Below are 24,316 nucleotides of genomic sequence, written 5' to 3'. Positions count from 1 at the left end.
ACTTGTTTCACTTTCCAATTTAATGTATTTCCACACAGCGGACATGCTGACGTAAAACGAAGGATCGGGCTTAGTAAAGCAAATTAATTCTAAAATACACTGATCAGCCATAACATTAAAACCACCTCCTTGTTTCTACATTTAGCTCCACTTACCATATAGTAGCACTTTGTAGTTCTACAATTACTGCCTGTAGTCCATCTGTTACTCTGCATTCTTTTTAAGCCTGCGTTCACTCTGTTCTTCAATGGTCAGGACTTCCACAGAGCAGGTATTATTCAGGTGATGGATGATTCTCAGCACTGCACTGACACTGACATGGTGGTGGTGTGTTGGTGTGTGTTGTGCTGGTATGAGTGGATCAGACACAGCAGCGCTGCTGGAGTTTTTAAATCCCGTGTCCACTCACTGTCCACTCTATTAGACACTCCTACCTAGTTGGTCCACCTTGTAGATGTAAAGTCAGAGACGATCGCTCATCTATTGCTGCTGTTTGAGTCGGTCATCTTCTAGACCTTCATCAGTGGTCACAGGACGCTACCTACGGGACGCTGTTGGCTGGATATTTTTGGTTGGTGGACTATTCTCAGTTCAGCAGTGACAATGAGGTGTTTAAAAACTCCAGCAGTATTGCTGTGTCTTACACACACTAACACACCACAACCATGTCAGTGTCACTGCAGTTCTGAGAATGATCCACCACCCAAATAATACCTGCTCTGTAGTGGTCCTGGGAGAGTCCTGACCATTGAAGGGGGCTAACAAAGCATGCAGAGAGACAAATGGACTACAGTCAGTATTTGTATAGTGCTTCTATATGGTAAGTGGAGCTGATAAAATGGGACAGTAAGTGTAGAAACAAGGAGGTGGTTTTAAATTTTATACCTTTTTAAAAGGGTGCTTTTGTGGTGCAACCGATAGTGGTTGCCACACCAAAATGGGTATTGGGGCCTATATTCACCACACCTGCGGTGACTGTTTAGGTTCACATGCTCTTCCTATGTGTGCGTGTTGTTTTTTGGTTGTGTACCGTGCAGCTCCAGAAGTTAAAATGCCTACATTGTAGTTTTACTTGATATGTCATATCAGGTCTGTTATTTACCTGTATAATTTTAACATCATACTGGTTATTTTTGGCTTTATTAAGTGACGAAGCTAAGCAGAATTTGACCACATCTGGCAACTGCCATTACCTTGTACATGTGTAATGAACTTATGTATAGGGAAAGCATGGTAACTGATAGTGTGGGTGGTACAAAATACATACTGCAGACTGTCTAAGGCAGGGGTGTCAAAATAATTTTCACCGAGGGCCACATCAGCATTATTGTGGCCCTCAAAGGGCCGATTGTAACATATCCTGCTTAGGTTGCAGTCTGTTTTTTTTCTTGGAGGCTAAATTCTGCGTTAATATTGTCCTCCTTTACCACAGACACGGCCTCATAACACGAGACGCACTGTTTTCTCTTCCTGAAGCCCTCACTAAGAGTTTATCCCCCTTTTTCAGCTAGACAGACAGACAGCTCTCTTCAGAATAGTCGGTTTTATTTGCTTCCCAGCTGTGTGATACACTGTGTGCACCAGAATGAAGTAAAAATACAAACAATAAAAAACAATAAAGAACTTAATACAGTAAAAGCACACAGCTGTAGTTGAGTGTTACATCTGGTACAATAGGAGATTTAACCAAACGTAAAATAGTGCTAAGGAGTTAGCATTTTGTGTAAAGATACTAATTGCTATAGTAACGCTAACAACCGTATTTAATTACGGTAAATTTGTAACTAAAACGCTGTGATATACTCACTAAACATTTACTAACAACTGAGAATATAAACGCCACTACTTACAGACGATGCTTCTGTATTATACTGCAAGATAATTATTTATATTTATTATTATTGTTTACATTACTACCCGCGTTCTTTTGCCGTAAAAGTCACATGGCTTCTCAGCGAAGGTCAAAGTTAGTTGCCATGACTACGATGTCACCAGTTGCACTTAAAGGCGCAGGAGTCTCATTAAATTATAAGTGCGTCTCTGTAATGACTCGAACCATCACAACAATCGTACAGTCGTTTAAGCTCTCGCGGGCCACATAAAATGACGTGGCGGGCCGGATCTGGCCCGCAGACCGTGAGTTTGACACCCCTGGTTTAAGGAGTTTAAGATATTCAGTAGCTTTGCATGTTCTCCTCGTGTCTGCGTGTCTCATGTCTGTGAGTTTGCATGTTCTCCTCGTGTCTGCGTTGGTTTCCTCCTGGAGCTCCGGTTTTCTCCCACAGTCCAAAAACATGCAGTCAGGTTAATTGGAGAGTGTGTGTGTCTGTCTGTCTGTCTGTCTGTCTGTCTGTCTGGCTATCGCCCGGCCATGAACATTACCAATGTGTTAACATGGCTTTAAAGCCACGAACAAACACACCTGTGTTTACAGTAGGCTTTTAGAATTTTAAAGGAAAAGACCCACATAGTGGCAGTCATGAAATGCATATCAGCAAATTAAAAGGGCAGTTTGTGTAGATTTTTCAGTGTGTAGTTTATAGTAAGCAAGCCGGAGTTTCATTCTGAGCTGCAGCTTGTGTGTCACTGTTGAATACAGATGTCTAAGAACACCCTACCTAATTGGGGATGTTCTTAAAATAGATTTGAACGCAGCAGCAGTAGTCTGGTCTAGTGTATCATCAATGCCTTTGTTTGAATGGTCTGAATTCGTTCTGCTAACAGTAAGGTCTTAATCGCTTCTGGTTGGTCTTTCACGATTATTTTAGAGAAATTTTAACTAGTCAGTTGTAATGTACAGGGGTTGGACAAAATAACTGAAACACCTGTCATTTTAGTGTGGTAGGTTTCATGGCTAAATTGGACCAGTCTGGTGGCCAATCTTCATTAATTGCACATTGCACCAGTAAGAGCAGAGTGTGAAGGTTCAATTAGCAGGGTAAGAGCACAGTTTTGCTCAAAATATTGCAATGCACACAACATTATGGGTGACATACCAGAGTTCAAAAGAGGACAAATTGTTGGTGCACGTGTTGCTGGCGCATCTGTGACCAAGACAGCAAGTCTTTGTGATGTATCAAGAGCCACGGTATCCAGGGTAATGTCAGCATACCACCAAGAAGGACAAACCACATCCAACAGGATTAACTGTGGACGCAAGAGGAAGCTGTCTGAAAGGGATGTTCGGGTGCTAACCCGGATTGTATCCAAAAAACATAAAACCACGGCTGTCCAAATCACGGCAGAATTAAATGTGCACCTCGACTCTCCTGTTTCCACCAGAACTGTCCGTCGGGAGCTCCACAGGGTCGATATACACGGCTGGGCTGCTATAGCCAAACCTTTGGTCACTCGTGCCAATGCCAAACGTCGGTTTCAATGGTGCAAGGAGCGCAAATCTTGGGCTGTGGACAATGTGAAACATGTATTGTTCTCTGATGAGTCCACCTTTACTGTTTTCCCCACATCCGGGAGAGTTACGGTGTGGAGAAGCCCAAAGAAGCGTACCACCCAGACTGTTGCATGCCCAGAGTGAAGCATGGGGGTGGATCAGTGATGGTTTGGGCTGCCATATCATGGCATTTCCTTGGCCCAATACTTGTGCTAGATGGGCGCGTCACTGCCAAGGACTACCGAACCATTCTGGAGGACCATGTGCATCCAATGGCGGTGCCGTGTATCAGGATGACAATGCACCAATACACACAGCAAGACTGGTGAAAGATTGGTTTGATGAACATGAAAGTGAAGTTGAACATCTCCCATGGCCTGCACAGTCACCAGATCTAAATATTATTGAGCCACTTTGGGGTGTTTTGGAGAAGCGAGTCAGGAAACGTTTTCCTCCACCAGCATCACGTAGTGACCTGGCCACTATCCTGCAAGAAGAATGGCTTAAAATCCCTCTGACCACTGTGCAGGACTTGTATATGTCATTTCCAAGACGAATTGACGCTGTATTGGCCGCAAAAGGAGGCCCTACACCATACTAATAAATTATTGTGGTCTAAAACCAGGTGTTTCAGTTATTTTGTCCAACCCCTGTAGTTATTCCATGCCTGTGTTTTTTACATCACTTCTCTGCATTTTGGCTAAGATTAAGTGTACTATCTGTTTGTTTCTCTGCCTGTTGGCTGAGCTCAAGAGGACAAGACTGTGATCGACTCTCTGTGGGTAGACCATAGCCTGCTTAGTGGCTTCTCTCAGTGCATTGTCAAAGACAGATATTGTTTCATTATTTGGACAGCGGTAGCTCAGCGAGTAGAGCTTTGGGTTATCAATCGAAAGGTTGTGACCTCGAAAGGTTCTTAACCCTCTCGCTCTGACCTTAACAAAGCTGTCATCAAAGCAGAATGTGGCTATTCTGGTTTGTTTAACACTTTTGTTTTCTACATAATTCCATATGTGTTCCTTCATAGTTTGGATGTGTTCAGTATTAATCTACAATGTAGAAAAATAAAAAAATCTAGAAAAACCACTGAATGAGAAGGGGGGTCCAAACACCTATATATTTTATATATATATATATATATATATATATATATATATATATATATATATATATAAATAAGAGATAAATAAGAGATAAATAAGAGATGTGCCAATCGGGGTTTTTGGCACCGATTCCGATCTGCGATCTCCTTTCAGGGACATCGGCCGATAGCCGATTGCGATCGGGGGGAGGGGGGGTTGGGGGGGTTTAGCAGTAAATGAAATAAATAAACTTAAAAAGAGCCTCACCGTGAAGATAAACCGGAGCAGCGCGCGCGCGTGTGTGCGTGTGTGCGTGTGTGTGTGCGCCCTTAGAAGATACGCTTTGTTCACAGTATCGCTATAAGTGATTAATTGATTCATGAGTTGATTCGTTTTTATGTGAAGCGTAAGTTTCTCTTCTGTTATCTCTCCGTGTTTACTGTTATTAATTAAATGTCGTGGTTTTAAATAAACACCAGCTACTACAGAACATTCTGTGTGACTCTCTTACATTAAAAAGCTTCATTAAAAAGCTTAATTAAACTGCTATTACCACAGATCTGTAACCGACCGTCAGACTCGTTCCGTCTAAGGAGCTAAAAGTTCAGCAGATGATCCTGAACTAACGAATTTGCTAATGAATAAACTTTTGCCTCTGATTGGCTCTGTAACATTTTCTGTTCTCATCTACATCACAAGTAAGAACCACTTACGATTTACCAAAGTGAACCAGGAGTTTATATAACGTGCTGATAGAATCGACTCAGATGTGACCGGGTTGAATTATCTTTTTAAAGTAAATATTACAATCAGCAAAATTACATCGTATGTATGATGCACAAAGTTAATGATGTTATTTTAGGTCATGAAGAGCTTTCACTGTGGTTTCTGTACGATGGTTGATGAATGGTGATGTGATGGTTGGCGTCTGGATCAATCCATTGAGCTGTTAACTTAACATGGTCTTTATATATCACACGATCGGATCGGCTACTTTTAGGAGATATCGGCCGATCGCCGATAGCATATTTTGATTAAAAATCGGCCGATACCGATTCATAGCCGATCGATCGTCCCATCTCTAATATATATATAATTGGATAAGCGGTTAAGAATGTGAGTGAGTGATATGTGTATGTAACAAAGTGCTTCATTTAGATATGCATGGCAAATTGGTTGATGTTTATAGTGAATGCACAGATGCAAGGTTAGAGATGCTCAAGGTTAGAGATGATTATGTTTATGTTCATATTATACTTAACATAGTGCCATATTTACCACCATAAGCTGCTTTTCATTTAATGATGTCGAAAGTCTTGTTAGCATTAAACTCAGTCTTGTTTTGTATTTTGTTTGGACTCTTTTGTATTTTGTTTGGAGCTTCTAGTTATCGGTTTTGCATCCCCACTCATGGATCCATGTTTTGTAGAATAGTTTTATCACGTATACTTTTGTTCTGTACCGAAGTCTGTTTGGTGTGATCTGGTCAATTTAAAGCACAGGATTTAGGTTCTACTTTAAGTGAGCTCTGTTGTGAACTATGCTGTATGTAACAGCAATTTTGAATTGGCTAATAATAATGTGCTAAACGAGTCACATTATTCTGTATATTTTTACTTTAGTTTTTTCACGGGTGGCTTAGTGGGTAGCACTGTCTCCTCAAACCAAGAAGGTCCTGGGTTTGATCCCCAGGTGGGGCGGTGGGGCATGTTCTCCCTGTGTCTGTGTGGGAGCTGTCTTCGGGAGCTCCAGTTTCCTCCCACAGTCCAAAGACGCGCTATTGAGTTGAATTGGAGATACCAAATTGTCCATGACTGTGTTTGGAGTTAAAACTTGTGAAATGATTAACCTTGTGTATCGAGTAACTACCGTTTCTGTCATGAATGTAACCAAAGTGTAAAACATGACATTAAAATCCTAATCCTAATAATAAACAAGCATTAGTTCATTCAGTATTAAAAATTTAACAAGCAGTCTAACGTACTCAGTGGGATATTCCGCTAGCACACCAGCGCCGAGATTTAGAACTCCTTGGTTCGAAACTCGGTGTTGCTACCGGTCAGCTGGGTGCCATCTAGCGCGCATGATTGGCAGTGCCTGCAGCAGACACGTTTCTGCTAGGGCGGGATGACCGGGCTGTGTGGGTGGGGTCTTCAAACGCTGGCTAAGGACCCTGAATGGCAGATAGAGAGACGTCTGTGCGGAGCGCATAGGTGAAAAAGGGTTCCGCTAAGGGCTGCACACGGGTTAGAGGAGGCGTGAGCAGCAATATACCCACCTCGACTGCAATCAGGGATCCCCCAGCAGCGGAAGATAAATTGACTACGCTAAATTGGGAGCAAAATGGGAGAAAATGCATAAATAAAATAGAACAAATTTTGCAAGGAATTTTAAACTTTAAATGGGTTTTTGCTTATGGAATCAATATTTGGGTGTACTTGCTGTTTGGGTGTACATGTGAGGGCATATTTTTGCATTTAGGAATCACCAGTCAGACATAAGTCAGTTGTGAATTGTTTTGCAGTTTGACTTGAATTTTTTTTCTTTCTGTTTTTTAGACTTTCTGAAAAAAAAATGGCAGAAACCCAGACACTCAACTTTGGACCAGAATGGTAGGTGATATTATTAAAAAATTGTTTTATTATTAAACTTTCTTCACTTTAAGAACAGCTTCAGTTTATATGTAAAGATGTAGAGGCTGTGATTTGGTTGCAGGCACGAACTGAAGTCATGCTTCAATACTGACAATACCTCCTGCCAAAAAGTAGTTTTACAACAAATGAGGGCGGCACGGTGGCTAAGTGGGTAGCACTATCGCCTCACAGCAAGAAGGTCCTGGGTTCGATCCCCAGGTGGTGCGGTCCGGGTCCTTTCTGTGTGGAGTTTGCATGTTCTCCCTGTGTCCGTGTGGGTTTCCTCCGGGTCCTCCCACAGTCCAAAGACATGCAGGTGATACTAGATACTAGATTGTCCATGACTGTGTTCGATATGGCCTTGTGAACTAGCTACCGTTCCTGTCATGAATGTAACGAAAGTGTGAAGCATGAAGTCCTAATAAACAAACAAACAACTAATTTTTTGCTATGGTAAAAAATTTCTAGCCAACCTTAGTTTATTAGGCTACAAAATGCATATGGTTTTCAAGCACAGATGATAGGAAGAAAGGAGAAAAGAACTAATTTTTATAAAGAATAAAGACATACAATTTGTGTTATTGTATTATTTGCACATGTTAATCAGTACACTTTCATTTATTGTGCAGTTAGATGAAAGATTGCTCTGTAGAATGTGCATTGACATTACAGTCCAGCTTGCTTCTCTGTTGGCTTCTGGGCGGTGTCGAATGGGTCATGTCCTGCCCTGAGACGTGCACTCCACCTTTAACTGTCAGCTAGTGTGGGTTTTCAATAGCCGGCTGCTCAAATGTTATCTTCAGGTTATCTGTTTTATCAGTTTCCTGTTTTGTATAAACACCTATACAAAGCGCATAAGGTTTGTGTGCATAAGCTTTGTTCTTACTTGGTTCTTGTTCGTACTTGGTGCAGTTGTACAGTTTTTGTGTGTGTGTGTGTGTGTGGGAGGGGGGGTATGCCACTGTTTCAAATATCAGCATGGTTAGAAACCTATCAAATTGTAAAGCTGTAACTTACTGTTGTATAATCTGTAACAATTGTATATATTTTTATGTATATATATATATATATATATATATATATATATATATATATATATATATATATATATATATATATATATATATATTTGCATTTTACCCTAATTTTTCTGCCAGTTGGGGACTCCTAGTGGTGCCCAAGAAGGGGGTGACTCGACTGACACACACTCCCTTCTTATACACCCACACCTCTGTGGATTTGCTCGTAAGACCGGCCGCTGCTGTGCAGGCGCCCTGCGCAACCAGGATCCTTACGCAGCCCCCACCCCTCAGTTTAATCCGGTCATTTCCCACCCTAGCAGACTGGATGGCCAATTTTGTCTGCTAGAGGGCGTCCGACCGGTAGCGGAGTCGAGATTCGAACCGGGGAGTTCAGAATCTCGGCGCTGGTGTGCTAGCGACTCATCACTCTGCGCCACCTGAGCGTCCTTGTCTGGCATTAATAAAGCGTTATCATATGGTCACCAGCATTCCAATAATTACAAACGGTACAGAAGTTTTGAACTAGGGTTTGATTCCTGTCATTTTCTCTTTTTCCCAGGCTCCGTGCTTTGTCTGGTGGAGGGGGGGGTAGCAGCAGCGTTGCTTCCCCACCGCTCTCGCCTGCCTTGCCAAAGTATAAACTTGCAGACTATCGCTACGGTAGAGAAGAGATGCTAGCACTTTATATAAAGGATAACAAGGTAGGAAGCGAGCCATGGATGTAGTGTGCAATGACATTAGTTCTGAAGCTCATGTTTGTGTGTCTTTGTTTTTGTCTGCTATAGATTCCTGTAGATCTTCATGACAAGGAATTTCTGCCAATTTTACAAGAAGAGCCCTTACCTCCTCTGGCTCTTGTCCCATTTACAGAGGAGGAACAGGTGAGATTGGTCAGGTGGTTCCACTCACTTGCTATTTGCTACTGATTACTTACTGTAATATACACAACTATGGGTCTGTCTGAAAACCTAGTGAGATGCTGCCTAAGTAGAGAGGATTCTGATAAGTCATCTACTTACAGTTCATCATAGGTACACTTCAACTATGAGAGACAAAATGAGAAAAAAAAATCCAGGAAATCACATTGTAGGATTTTTAAAGAATTTATTTGTAAATTATGGTGGAAAATAAGTATTTGGTCAATAACAAACAAGCAAGATTTCTGGCTCTCACAGACCTGTAACTTATTCTTTAAGAAGCTCTTCTGTCCTCCACTCGTTACCTGTATTAATGGCACCGGTTTGACATCGTTATCTGTATAAAAGACACCTGTCCACAGCCTTAAACAGTCAACCATGGCCAAGACCAAATAGCTGTCGAAGGACACCAGGAAGAAAATTGTAGACCTGCACCAGGCTGGGAAGAGTGAATCTACAATAGGCAAGCAGGTTGGTGTGAATAAATCAACTGTGGGAGCAATTGTAAGAAAATGGAAGACATACAAGACCATTGATAATCTCCCTCGATCCCGTGGGGTCAAAATGATCATGAGAACAGTGAGCAAAAATCCCAGAACTACACGGAGGGACCTGATGAATGACCTGCAGAGAGCTGGGACCAAAGTAACAAAGGCTACCATCAGTAACACACTACGCCGAGAGGGACTCAAATCCTGCAGTGCCAGGCGTGTCCCCCTGCTTAAGCCAGTACATGTCCAGGCCCGTCTGAAGTTTGCCAGAGAGCATATGGATGATCCAGAAGAGGATTGGGAGAATATCATGTGGTCAGATGAAACCAAAATGGAACTTTTTGGTAAAAACTCAACTCGTCGTGTTTGGAGGAAGAAGAATGCTGAGTAAACACCATACCTACTGTGAAGCATGGGGGTGGAAACATCATGCTTTGGGGCTGTTTTTCTGCAAAGGGGACAGGACGACTGATCCGTGTTAAGGGAAGAATGAACGGGGCCATGTATCGTGAGATTTTAAGCCAAAACCTCCTTCCATCAGTTAGAGCATTGAAGATGGAACATGGCTGGGTCTTCCAGCATGACGATGATCCCAAACACACCGCTCGGGCAACGAAGGAGTGGCTCCGTAAAAAGCATTTCAAGGTCCTGGAGTGGCCTAGCCAGTCTCCAGACCTCAACCCCATAGAAAATTTGTGGAGTCCGTGTTGCCCAGCGACAGCCCCAAAACATCACTGCTCTAGAGGAGATCTGCATGGAGGAATGGGCCAAAATACCAGCTACAGTGTGTGCAAACCTGGTGAAGACTTACAGGAAACGTTTGACGAACCCTTGTGTAACGAGTAACTACCGTTCCTGTCATGAATGTAACCAAAGTGTAAAACGGTAGTTGATTGCATCGTTTCACCTGAATTAGGCAAGTTCATATGTGGATCAGCTTTGTGTACGGAGAGACACACCCTGATCCTCATTATCCCTAGTCTCTGTCAGAGGTCAGCCAGTAGAGGTTGTAATTGCCAATGGTTGTTCGTGTAGGTGCCCAGGCTGCCCGTGTGGCAGAGCTCTGATCCTAATCGATGAGTTTGAGATGTCAGCTCTGGTGTGCTAGCGTGTTTTACCTCTGCGCCACTTTATCGTGTTTGGTGTGTCATGTAGGCCCATTAACTATACTGCTAAATGGATATATTTGTGTGTCGGCGGCACAGGGGCTCGGTGGGCATTAATGTCGCCTCACAGTAAGAAGGCCATGGGTTCGATTCCCGGCCCGTATCCTTTCTGTGTGTAGTTTGCTTGTTCTCCTTATGTCTGTATGGGTTTCTCTAACAGTCCAAAGACAAGTGAGGTGAATTGGAGATACTAAATTGTCCATGAAATAATTGAACTGATGAATCTTGTGTAACCAGTAACTGTATCTGTCCTGTCCTGAATGTAACTAAAGTGTGTAAAACGACGTTAAAATCATAATAAATAAATACATATTTGTGTGTCTCCACAGAGAAACTTCTCCATGTCTGTAAACAGTGCAGCAGTGCTGCGTCTTACCGGGCGAGGTGGAGGTGTAGTGGCTGGGGCGCCGCGAGGTCGAAGTACGTCACGTGGCCGCGGTAAGCACGCTTAACCACAGACCCACCGTTTCTCTCCCCTCCCCAGTTAAATCTGAGAAAAACAAAAAAAAAATAACAGACGTGTTTATGAACTGGTTTTGGTTTTTACAGAGGAAGTGGTGCATCATCAGCAGAAACAGAGCCTGTGACATGACAGTTAAACAGCTGGGATAAAATATAGCACAAAAACTAAATGTAAACAGGGTTTATGTCCATATTATCAAATTCTCAAGTGCTCCATATTAAACAAAGTGCAACGTGTGTTTATGGCATTCCGTACACAAAGCAAAGTGCTTCAACTTACTGCAGAAATAAAATAGTTAGGGTACGTCTCATAAAGTTCAACATACAGTAACGACAGAACGAGCCCAGATTCTAACCTACACATCACTACTTCGCATTCTAAGTGATGTAAATAAAGTGGTAAGTGTTTCACATATGAGAAGCTTTTGCGCTTTGAGCGCCGCTGCAACCGCAAAAATCGCGAGCCCAACGCAGCAAAGTGCGCGGTGGTTTAACTGAACTCGCTAAGAAATACAGTATTCCAAAATCTCCGCGATTAAGAAGCTTAATGAAACAATATAGAAGTAAAAGTTTTGCCGCATCTCACGTGCCTTAACTGAACTCGCTAAGAAATACAGTATACCAAGATCTCTGCGATTAAGAAGCTTAATGAAACAATATAGAAGTAAAAGTTTTGCCGTCCTGGGTTCGATTCCCAGGTGGGGCGGTCCCGGTTCTTTTCTGTGTGGAGTTTGCATGTTCTCTCTGTGTCTATGTGGGTTTTCTCCGGGAGCTCTGGTTTCCTCCCACAGTCCAAAGACATGCAATTGAGGTGAATTGGAGATAATGAAATTGTCCATGACTGTTTGACATTAAACATGTGAACTGATGAATCCTGTGTAACCAGTAAATACCGTTCCTGTCATGAATGTAACCAAAGTGTGTAATACATGATGTTAAAATCCTAATAAAGAAGTCATTGAAGCATGACATTTTATCCTCAAAGTTGAAGTGTTAGAAGCAGGAAAAATGGGCGAGTGTAAGGATTTGAGCGAAATTGTGATGGCTAGACGACTGGGTCAGAGCATCTCCAAAACTGCAGCTCTTGTGGGGTGTTTCCGGTCTGCAGTGGTCAGTATCTATCAAAAGTGGTCCAAGGAAGGAACAGTGGTAAACCGGCGACAGGATCATGGGCGGCCAAGGCTCATCGATGCACGCGGGGAGCGAAGGCTGGCCCCGTTTGGTCCGATCCGACAGACGAGCCATTGTAGCTCAAATTGCTGAAGAAGTTAATGCTGGTTCTGATAGAAAGGTGTCAGAATACACAGTGCATCGCAGTTTGTTGCGCATGGGGCTGCATGGCCCGCAGACCAGTCAGTTAGGTAGGTGGTCATAATGCTATGCCTGAACCACCAAAGCATTTTTTGAACAAATTTGAGTTTGACCTTCTGTGAAATAACAAAAAAAAAAGAAATTAAATAAAAGCTTGCATATTTGAGTTTTGTATCATATTTGATACATCAGGATTTAATGTATATATTTTTTGTTAATTTACAAACAAAAATGTACAAAACATAATTTTTAACCCGTGCCACTTTTAACTTTTCAGCGATCTGAAAGTTCTCCTTTACACGGGGGTTTTACGTGCAATCAGACTCCATCCTGACACTAAACAGCTTCCCGTTTGTGTATGCGCAGTGGTTATGCCAGTCATGATTTAAAGAACATAAATGAATAAGACAGCTTTCATGTTCGTGTCAGAACACTTTTACCGCATGAGTGTGTTAAGAGATCTGGTGTATGTCACTAACGGTTGGCAGGGGCGAATCCCAGATTGCCACTTTAAACTGCTGGTTTATAATGGAGATCTGTAGCTCCACATTCAATTCACATCAAGCTCAGTCATTAGGCAGGACAAGTTTGGATTTAGTAAAAGATCCGACACGAGCATCTTTTTTGGCCCTGTCGCTCACCCCAAGCAGAAACCGTTTTGTGGTTGACAGGTGACCGTGTCGTGCTGTTTCCTGAGCAGTCAGTTTCCTTATGTATGGCACAGTGTGTTTCTGATCGAGTTTGTGCGTGCATGCGTGTGTGTGTGTGTGTGTGTGTGTGTGTCATGCTTTAAGGTCGAGGAAGGGGAGAAGGAGGCTTTTACCAAAGAAGTTTTGATGACGTAGAGGGGGGTTTTGGTCGCGGAGGAAGAGAGATGCATCGTTCCCAGAGCTGGGAGGAAAGGTAGTTCGCACATGATACAGGCCTTTTCTATATAGGGTCTATGAACTTGGCATTTATTGGCTAGTTAGAATTGATTATTGCAACATTTTCAATCACATTTAGTGATCTGACTACTCATTCTGTAGCCATAAATGCACCGATCAGCCATAACATTAAAACCACCTCCTTGTTTCTACACTCACTGTCCATGTTATCAGCTCCACTAGAGTGGAAAGTGAGTGGACACGGTATTTAAAAACTTCAGCTGTGCTGCTGTGTCTGATCCACTCATACCAGCACAACACACGCTAACACACCACCACCATGTCAGTGTCACTGCAGTGCTGAGAATGACCCACCTCCTAAATAATACCTACTCTCTGGGGGTCCTGACCATTGAAGAACAGGGTGAAAGCAGGCTAAAAAGATATGTAGAGAAACAGATGGACTACAGTCAGTAATTGTAGAACTACAAAGTGCTTCTATATGGTAAGTGGAGCTGATCAAATGGACAGTGAATGTAGAAACAAGGAGGTGGTTTTAATGTTATGGCTGATCAGTGTATGTGGGCAGCTGATCATAAACTTCGTAAAACATCTGGAGAGGTTTTTCGCTAGCTTTTTGAGTGCCTGTGTGCCTGTGGGACTCATCGTGGCATGACCAAGTTGAAGCTGCTTGTGTGTCACAGCAATCTCATACCGAACCCACCAATACTGCGAGCACAGTGGTGGTACCAACCTGCCCAGGCACTCAACAGACAGTTGGCATCCCTCGGCTCGTCTGAATGCCTGGTTTTTTCATTTTCGGCTCCTCGTAACAGCCGCCCTTTATGTCCGGATGTTTGTGGGTAGTTTGTGCATCTGCAACACAAAACACCTCAACTTCAAAATTAGTAGTGCCCAAATAATTATTAGCCAACAGTCCATTACAAGTACTAACTAAATATGCTTATGAGAAAAATCGCTGCTCCACTTGAGCATTGATTAACATGCAGTCAGACACCATACTGATGCAAAACAGTCCCACCTGAAGTTGGGACTGTTGGTAAGGGCTCTCGATGCAAATCAGACGTCAGCCTTAGGAAATGAATTCAAATTACATTTAACAGACCGCATAAATCAAACAATTTATTGTGTAATAACTGATGTTTAGTCATTTATCTCATACTTCTCAGTGAACAGCCAAAACATTAAAATCACCCCCTTGTTTCTACACTTACTGTCCATTTTATCAGCTCCACTTACCATATAGGAGCACTATAGTTCTACAAATACTGACTGTAGTCCATCTGTTTCTCTACATACTTTTTTCACCTGCTTTTACTCTGATCTTCAATGGTCAGGACCCCCACAGGACCACCACAGAGCAGGTATTATTTGGGTGGTGGATCATTCTCAGCACTGCAGTAACAATGACATGGTGGTGGTATGTCAGTGTGTGTTCTGCTAGAGTTTTTAAATAGCGTGTCCACTCAATGTCCACTCTATTAGACACTCCTACCTAGTCGGTCCACCTTGTAGATGTAAAGTCAGAGATGATTACTCATCTATTGCTGCTGTTTGAGTTGGTCATCTTCTAGACCGTCATCAGTGGTCACAGGATGCTGCCCATGGGACGCTGTTGGCTGGATATTTTTGGTTGGTGGACTATTCTCAGTCCAGCAGAGACAGTGAGGTGTTTAAAAACTCCAGCAGCGCTGCTGTTTCTTATCCACTCATACCAGCACAACACACACTAACACACCAACACCATGTCAGTGTCACTGCAGTGCTGAGAATGATCCACCACCTAAATAATACCTGCTCTGTTGTGGTCCTGTGGGGGTCCTGACCGTTGAAGACAGCATGAAAGGGGGCTACCAAAGCATGCAGAGGAACAGATGGACTACAGTCAGTCATTGTAGAACTACAAAGTGCTCCTATATGGTAAGTGGAGCTGATGAAATGGACAATGAGTGTAGAAACAAGGAGGTGGTTTTAATGTTATGGCTGATCGGTGTATAATTAAATGAGCCTCAAGTTATCTTAACAGTTTTTACCTTTCTTGATCCAGGGGGGACAGAAGATTTGAAAAACCAAGTCGAAAAGAACCAGGTTAGTATAAGTTTGGTGTTTTCTGGCTTTGGTTACCAGTTTGCAGCTTTTAATGTTGAGTTGTTGTGTGTGTATTACTTTTAAACCATCATTTTGTTTTGTTAGATGGAACTCCAGCACACTTTCAGCTTAACCACTGTAAGTCGTCTCACCCCAGGCAATACATTTGTATTAAAGTTTTTTTTTAATTATTTTGGAAATTATTAACGATATGAGCTCAGTATTTGTTTGTCAGATGGCGCTTGCTCTCTGTCTGTCTTGCAGTGCGAGCAAATTACGAGGACGGCAGTCCAGGCCTGGTGCGAAAGCACGAATTCACGCGCTACGAGAGTGAGAATTGGCGCTTGTCGAGGGACGAGCAGAACGGCGAGGACGAGGAGGGTGCCGGCTGGCGCCTGGCAGGCTCCCGGCGGGATGGCGAGCGATGGTGTCCGCCGAGTCCAGGTGTGTACCCGGTATATTTGTCCTACTACTCTCTCGTAAGCGCACACATACACACACACGGTCTTCTATTTTGATGCTTACTTGTCTTACACGTTCTGATAGGTGCGAGATTGATGCTGTGCCCCAGGCACAACATTTTGTCTTCAGTATTTATTTGGTTCATTATAAAGTCGTAACTTTAGTTGTCATGGTTACTTATAATAGATGTACTAAAACATTGATGAACAAGGATGGGTTTGGACCGGGTATGCGATCTTCCGGACTGCTCCGGGTACCTGCCTGTGTGGTGGGAGAGTCACAAGGCTGGTCAAATTTATTTGTACACCGATCAGGCATAACATTATGACCACCTCCCTAATATTGTGTTGGTCCCACTTTTGCTGCCCCATATGCAACAAGCTGTAATGCACCGTGTATCCTGACACCTTTCTATCAGGTAGCTCGTCTGTCGGATCGGACCACACGGGTCAGCCTTCGCTCCCCGCGTGCATCAATGAGCCTTGGCCGCCCATGACCCTGTCGCCGGTTTACCACTGTTCCTTCCTTGTACCACTTTTAATAGATACTGACCACTGCAGACCGGAAACACCTCACAAGAGCTGCAGTTTTGGAGATGCTCTGACCCAAGTAGTCTAGCCATCACAATTTGGCCCTTGTCAAACTCGCCCAAATTCTTACCCCTTATCCTTAACAGGGGCCATGATGAAGAGATAATCAGTGTTATTCACATCACCTGTCAGTGGTCATAATGTTATGCCCGGTCGGTGTTTAGCACCTTTTACAATAGACACTGCAACTATCCAGGACCGACAGACCAAAAACCCTGTTAAGCAAGCCGATGGCAACAGTGGCAATGAAAACCCCCTTAAAATAACATTTTACAGCAGGGACCCATCCTCCTTGCCTGGCCTGGATAATAATTTGTATTAGGAGAATTTACACATTATACATACACAATTAAATTAAACTAAAAGTAATAACTAGCAAAATAATAATAATACAGTAAACAAGCGATTGGAGTTCTTCATTAATTAGTCCAGACTGTAATAAAGTCCGTAGTTAGTTCTGGACTTTTTCTGGACACAGGCGATACAACTCTGTGTGGGAACCCAACATTGACAGGTGATAAGAAGTGGCTGTAGATTGTTACACACATGTATCTTTCCTTTACTGCTGCAGAGCCTTACCCTGACTGGGATGGGGGGTTAGGCATATGCAAACCATTTCTTTTAACCTTGGCTGAGACTGGTTTACACACAGAGCACTATTGCATATCTACTGCTCTCCAATGTTCCATTATATATTTACTCGTCAAACGATTAAAAATTTTAATCGCGATTAATCTCAGAATTTCATATAGTTATTCACGATTAATCGCATTTAAAAAAAATCTGTGTAAATGTTATAGAGAACAAGGATTTTTAATTGAAATGTTACAATTAAAATGGTGAACACATTTTATGCTAAATGTACTGATGTTAAAAACTGCTGGGACAAGAGAAAACTGTAAGGGAGTTTTATTCACTCACATACTAGGCAGTAATACTATCCAGCAGAGACCCTTGACTTCGTATAAATGTCAGATTGTAGGTTAAAATTTCTCCATCAGCAAACATTGTGAGTGTGTTTTACCCTTTGGGGCTTCCATAGTGCATGGAATAGCATGCTTGGCTAACGGTATGACTCTAACTGTTTGCTATTCGGTACCGTAACAGAAGAAGTAATAAAGTGTTCTGCTCCCGACAACTTGTGAATATACCGTGTATTTATTTTTTTATTAAGCAAGTGCATCACTACAATGCTCGGTTACATTATGTTAACAAACCGCAAATGAAACAAACGGTGGCAAGTCCGACGTTAAAACGTTGGTGCACGGTCAAGTCTCAACATGAACTACGGATGACTCGCAGGGCCAAATAGAATTTGCGTTAACGGCACAATTTTTTTTAAAAAATCTCGTTAAATTGAGATCGCGTTAATGCGCTATTATCACGTTAACTTCGACAGCCCTAATATTTACCCAGCCTTCCTGACCACGGTGGCTTAGTGGGTAGCACTGTTGCCTCACAGCAAGAAGGTCCTGGGTTCGATCCCCAGGTGGGGCAGTCCGGGTCCTTTCTGTGTGTCTGCGTGGGTTTACTCCGGGTGCTCCGGTTTCCTCCAACAGTCCAAAGACGTGCAAGTGAGGTGAATTGGAGACACTAAATTTTCCATAACTCTGTTCGATATAACCTTGTGAACTGATGAATCTTGTGTAATGAGTAACTACCGTTCCTGTCATGAATGTAACCAAAGTGTAAAACATGACGTTAAAATCCTAATAAACTAACAAACAAACCAGGCTTCCTGACACATAGCTAATCATCTCTGTGCAGGTGCCTGGCTGGTTGATAGCACAACATAGACGCTCCAACTGGGCATCCCTATAATTTTATAATTCTACCTCTTTCCCCTGTCAGCATTAGTTATCCCAGGCCTAACAACAGTACCCTCTTATTCCCTTTCCACAGACGGGCCACGCGTGTCTGGTGGTTGGCGGGAACAACCTGAGCAGCAGCGGCGGCGCTTGCCTATGGAATTGCGGGGCGAGGAGGAACGCGCAGGAGTCTACAGAAGGCCGCGCTCGGCCAGCGGCAGCATGGAAGACGAGAGGGACAGTCTGCCCGAATGGTGCTTGGAGGACGCAGAGGAAGAGACGGGTACCTTCGACTCATCCGGGGCCTTCCTTCCACTCAAGGTGAGCCAAGGAGAGTGGCAACATGCCGTCCTTCTGCGTTCACTGATAGTTAACGTATAGCCTAAAGCACTTCTTTGTCTATCGTCGTACCAGAAAGCCCCTACGGAGCCAATTCTCGAAGAAGCAGAGCTGGAGTTCCGGCCACTGGAGGAGTGTGACGAGCCGTCTGAGAAAGATGACAGTGAAGGAGATCATCCTAAAGAACCCGACAGCAAGCGCCAACCTGCTAGGAGTGAGGGTAAGAAACTGTGCTCCTATGTCATAAACTTTGTAATTTAGGGTGTGGTTTCAGTGCTATATAGGCTTGTTTTTTTTATTGGCTTGTAGGATGGGCTTTAAATCTAATCGCATGTAAGCTGTTGGTTTATTCTGCTTAAAATAGCTTTATTAGTACCAGGTTGTTAACATGCATGTTTTACTTTTATATGTAGATGGTGCTAAATCAGAGGAGGCCTCTCCTTCGGCAGCTCCGTTGCCACCACCTCCAGAGCCAACCGTGCCCATATCTTTGCCCTCTTGCCAGCCTGAGAGGCCAGAAGAGCCCAAAAGAACAGCTGCACCTGAAATCAGAGCAAATGCTGCTACTATACATGCTCCACCCATCTCTTTACCACACAGTACAACTACACTTAGCACACTAACAGGTAAGTTCCAAGGCTTAACCTTTGTTCAGACAGGCAGCTCAAGTCTAATTTACCTGAAGCCATAACATTAAAACCACCTCCTAGTTTTTACACACACTGTCCATTTGACCAGCTCCACTTACCATATAGAAGCACTTTGTAGTTCTACAAGTACTGACTGTAGTCCATCTGTTACTCTGCATGCTTTTTTAGCCTGCTTTCCCTGTTCTTCAATGGTCAGGACCCCCCACAGGACCACCACAGAGCAGGTATTATATAAGTGGTGGATCATTCTCAGCATTAGTGTGTTAGTGTGTGTTGTGCTGGTATGAGTGGATCAGACACAGCAGCGCTGCTGGAGTTTTTAAATACCGTGTCCACTCACTGTCCACTCTATTAGACACTCCTACCTAGTTGGTCCACCTTGTAGATGTAAAGTCAGAGACGATCGCTCATCTATTGCTGCCGTTTGAGTCTGTCATCTTCTAGACCTTCATCAGTGGTCACAGGACGCTGTTCACAGGGCACTGTTGGCTGGATATTTGTGGTTGGTGGACTATTCTTAGTCCAGCAGGGACAGTGAGGTGTTTAAAAACTCCATCAGCGCTGCTGTGTCTGATCCACTCATACCAGCACAACACACACTAACACACCACCACCATGTCAGTGTCGCTGCAGTGCTGAGAATGATCCACCACCTAAATAATACCTACTCTTTGGTGGTCCTGGGAGAGTCCTGACCATTGAAGAACAGCATGAAAGGGGGTAACAAAGCATGCAGAGAAACGGATGGACTACAGTCAGTAATTGTAGATCTACAAAGTGCTCCTATATGGTAAGTGGAGCTGATAAAATGGACAGTGAGAGTAGAAACAAGGAGGTGGTTTTAATATTATGGCTGATCAATGTATATGGATTTGATTTGCTTTACTCTTTCCTAATATGTTTTTATTGTTCAGTAGTGTCTTTTAATCCCCTATTTGTTTGAATGTTTCAGATCTTCCAGCCCCGTCCCTGTCAGTGTTACCCCCGCAGCCAGTAGCACCTCCGCCTCAGCAGCCCAATCCTGTCGAGGTGCCAGTGCCAACACCCACCGCTCTTCCCTTTGCCAAGACTATCATAGCTCCCATCAGACAGCCCACAACCACTGATGCAGATGAGGACGAGGGCCTCAAGCACTTTGAGCAGGTTGGTGGGGCAAGCTAAATAGTTTGGTTTGTGACTTCAAAAAGTAAAAATATTAATTAAATGAAAAAAATATGCAGCGTTCAGAAAGCTAGACAGTATTTATTAATTTAGATGTTAGAGCAAGGAAAGGTGTGGATGCTCTCATAAGCATAACTTATATTTTTTATTGTTTTTTTAAACTGATAAACGACATTAGTTGAAGGTTAATCCATAACCCACAAGCTCACTGCATTCCTTCATAATATCAAACAAAAAAAAAAATCACTTTTTAATATCAACAAGGCTTTTGGCTTAATGGAATAAAAAGACTAGAACATAGCAGTTAGATAAACCTAAATGTCATGACTTTAGCTAGTTCAGCATTTAGAATATACTTTTCTATAGTCAGTAGGTTGCAGTCTGTTACAAATATTACACTCAACAGGTGGCACATTGGCTCAGTGGGTAGCACTGTCACCTCACAGCAAGAAGGTCCTGGGTTCAATCCCCAGGTGGGGCGGTCCGGGTCCTTTCTGTGTGGAGTTTGCATGTGTTCCTCGTGTCTGCCTGGGTTTCCCCCGGGAGCGCCGGTTTCCTCTCACAGTCCAAAGACGTGCAATTGAGGTAAATCGGAGACACTAAATTGTCCATGACTGTGTTTGACATTTCCTCTCTACTGGTGCTGACCCTTGACCTTGATTGAGGAGAGCGAACTGACACGCGCCCCCTCCGACACGTGAGCGGTAGCCGACTGCATTTTTTCACCTGCACCAGCCGAGTTCAGCCATGCGAATCAGCCCTGTGCACGGAGAGCATTATTCCTCTACTCTGTGCAGACGCCGTCAACCAGCCAGCAGAGGTCGTAATTGCATCAGTTTTGAGGACCAGACATCCCAAGTCATATACATAGCGGCTCCCTGATGCCCGCAAGTCAGATAAAATCTCCCGGAATCTAGAACGAGCGGCCAAGAGCGCGCACGCAGCCGACACAGACTTTTTTCAGATCGCGTATTAAATCCGTTATCTAATATACAATCTAGCGCACTGTGTAGGGAACATAAATCAAGTGTCTAATATACTTTCTAGTGCACTATGTAGGGAACATAATTAATTATGTTATACACTATCTAGTGCACTATGTAAGGAAAACAAATCATCATCTAGTTATACTTTCTAGTGCACTATGCAGGGAACTTAAATCAAGTGTCTAATATACTGTCTAGTGCACTATGTAAGGAACACAAATCGTCATCTAGTTATATTTTCTAGTGCACTGTGTAGTGAACATGAATGCGTTATCTAATACTATCTAGTGCACTATGTAGGGAACATAAATCCGTGATTCACTATATAGTGCACTGCGTAGGGAACATAAACCAATTGTCTAATTCACTATCTAGTGCACTACGTAGGGAACATAAATTCATATCTAAAATTCTATCTAGTGCACTATGTAGGGAACATAAATCCGTTACCTGATATACAATTTAGTGCACTATGTAGGGAACCTAAATCCGTTAACTAATACGCTACCTAAAGCATCATGTAAGAAACATAAGTCTATTATCTAGTACACTATCTAGTGCAGTAAGTAAGGAACATAAATTATTTTCTAATATACAATCTAGTGCACTATGTAGGGAACATGAGATTCGTACTTGTGAGTTCCAACACTCTGCCACTAAACCAGAAATAGCTAAGCAGCCAAGGACAGTGGTTGTTCAGCGGTTAAGATACTGAACTAGTATCTGCAAGATGGTTACTGTGGGCCCCAGAGCAAGGCCTGTGTTTGTTTGCACTAAACAAATAAAGCTATTCTCCACTGGTACCCACTTACACATCTGTAACTAATAACAGCATAGATGGGTGGGGTAGCTGACTGGGTGGGGTAGCTGACCGTCTGGACACTTCTTCTGCATGAACGTTCACGTAAAGCTGCTTTTTTTACGCTTCGTCTCTTGACGTTTAAAAGGACACATGATCTAAGCTGTTTTCTTCGTCTTGGAAACAGGAAGCCGAGAAAATGGTGGCGTATCTCCACGATGGAGTCGCGGAGGATGAGCGACTGGGCAGCAAGAGTGCCAAGCGACCCAAACCCACGAGCCTTCCGCTGTCCCACGAGGCCGCACTCAAATGGTACTATAAGGATCCTCAGGGAGAGATTCAGGGTGAGAACTGGCGTCTCTATACGCTGCTCTTAGCCTCCTTTTGATGACCTCTTTAATATGGGTGGCATGGTGAGAGATGGTACGATAGGAAAACACATCAATGAACCATGTGTCCGTTGTTTTTGTTTGTTTGTTCTGTCTTGTCGCAGGTCCGTTCAATAACCACGAGATGTCGGAGTGGTTCCAGGCCGGGTATTTCACAATGACCCTGTTGGTGAAGCGAGGCTGTGATGAGGGTTTCCATCCTTTAGGAGAACTTTTTAAGATGTGGGGCAGAGTGCCTTTCGCTCCTGGCCCAGCACCTCCACCCATACTGGTAATAATGTGCAGCAATGCATTACAGTTTCTTAAGACTAGAACTGAATCTGCTTACAGTGGTTGCATTAAATGAGCCATTCCACTGAATGGGTGTCATTTGCGTTCAGTAACTCCATTGAATGAATTAAACTTCATTTTTTATCTTTGTTCAACACTGAATCTAGAAACACACACTTAATTACTCAGAATGTGTATTGGTCATCACGGTACCTGTTTTAGTGGGTGGGATATATTGAGCAGCGAGTGAACATTTTTTCCTCAAAGTTGATGTGTTAGAAGCTGGAAAAATGAGCAAGCGTAAGGATTTGAGCGTTTGTCAAGGGCCAAATTGTGATGGCTAGACGACTGGGTCAGAGCATCTCCAAAACTGCTTCCAAGGAAGGAACAGTGGTAAACCGGTGACAGGGTGGGTAATGGTTGGCCAAGGCTCATTGATGCACGTGGGGAGCGAAGGCTGGCCCGTGTGGTCCGATCCAACAGACGAGCTCAAATTGCTGAAGAAGTTAATGCCGGTTCTGATAGAAAGGTGTCAGACTCCATGCCTCGACAGGTCAGGGCTGTTTTGGTAGCAAAAGGGGGACCAACACAATATTAGGAAGGTGGTCATGATGTTATGTTTGATCTGTATATATGAGTAACAGGAGTTTTTAACATAGACTTTGTTCATGCCTGGTCGGTGTACATTATACATATAATGTCCTGGGGATGGAAATGGCACCGATGTGGTGGAAATGGCCCAAATGCATAAATCAAAAGGTTAAATACACTTAAAGGGACATGTCATGTCAATCTTTAGTTTTTCAGTGACTTTTTGGAACAGATAAAAAGACGATTGTCAAACATAGACGATAGGTCAACAGAGTACTATCTACAGTATGCGTTAGAGCATGAGGCATAATAATAGTTGTTCTGCTCATTAGGCATGTAAAGTCCATGATAACACTGATTAATTTGATAGTGAAACTTTTTGTCAGATGTTTGCATATTCTTAATTTAAATTTAAAATACCTCTCAAGGCTTAAAAGGCATTTAACCTACCTGTGGAAACCCTGTTAACTGCATCCATTAAATAATTCATTTTTGGTTGTTTTTCATTGTTAATATTGTCAAACTTCTACAATGAGTTGTTAAAATGTGTGTGTGTGTGTGTGTGTGTGTGTGTGTGTTGTGTACAGGGAGATCCTGATCAAGATAGAATAAAGAGACAACAGGAGCTCAATGCCCTAAACCTTTATCAGATTCAGCAACTGCAGTACCAGTACTTGCTGAGGTAGGTCACTTCACTGGTCTTTTCACTCCTTTATTGTTATAGTTGCAATATATTGTCAGCTACATATCCATGGAAGGCTTTCAGTTTTTATCTTCAGAGCTGTAAATATAAACATATTTGCTTTACATATTCGCTTTGT

At 43.0% G+C, this 24,316-nt stretch overlaps 1 protein-coding gene across 1 annotated transcript in view; it reads left to right on the top strand.

Annotated features, from left to right (window-relative positions):
• Nucleotides 1-24,316, top strand: part of gigyf2 (GRB10 interacting GYF protein 2) — a 56,478-nt gene that overhangs the window by 8,450 nt on the left and 23,712 nt on the right. Inside the window, exons 2-16 of the mRNA XM_062987372.1 lie at nucleotides 7,032-7,085; nucleotides 8,688-8,829; nucleotides 8,914-9,009; nucleotides 11,032-11,140; nucleotides 13,270-13,378; nucleotides 15,410-15,450; nucleotides 15,556-15,588; nucleotides 15,715-15,894; nucleotides 18,405-18,631; nucleotides 18,725-18,869; nucleotides 19,063-19,275; nucleotides 20,252-20,442; nucleotides 22,433-22,589; nucleotides 22,739-22,905; nucleotides 24,083-24,177. Of these exons, the coding sequence (XP_062843442.1) occupies nucleotides 7,048-7,085; nucleotides 8,688-8,829; nucleotides 8,914-9,009; nucleotides 11,032-11,140; nucleotides 13,270-13,378; nucleotides 15,410-15,450; nucleotides 15,556-15,588; nucleotides 15,715-15,894; nucleotides 18,405-18,631; nucleotides 18,725-18,869; nucleotides 19,063-19,275; nucleotides 20,252-20,442; nucleotides 22,433-22,589; nucleotides 22,739-22,905; nucleotides 24,083-24,177 (1,943 nt within the window). The 5' untranslated portion in view covers nucleotides 7,032-7,047. The remainder of the gene's footprint in view (nucleotides 1-7,031; nucleotides 7,086-8,687; nucleotides 8,830-8,913; nucleotides 9,010-11,031; nucleotides 11,141-13,269; nucleotides 13,379-15,409; nucleotides 15,451-15,555; nucleotides 15,589-15,714; nucleotides 15,895-18,404; nucleotides 18,632-18,724; nucleotides 18,870-19,062; nucleotides 19,276-20,251; nucleotides 20,443-22,432; nucleotides 22,590-22,738; nucleotides 22,906-24,082; nucleotides 24,178-24,316) is intronic.

This window comes from Trichomycterus rosablanca, chromosome 25, assembly GCF_030014385.1.
Source record: "Trichomycterus rosablanca isolate fTriRos1 chromosome 25, fTriRos1.hap1, whole genome shotgun sequence".
In the NCBI taxonomy this organism is placed as follows: Eukaryota; Metazoa; Chordata; class Actinopteri; order Siluriformes; family Trichomycteridae; genus Trichomycterus; species Trichomycterus rosablanca.
Note: the sequence above shows the minus strand (reverse complement) of the source record. Positions and strands in the feature narration are given on the sequence as shown.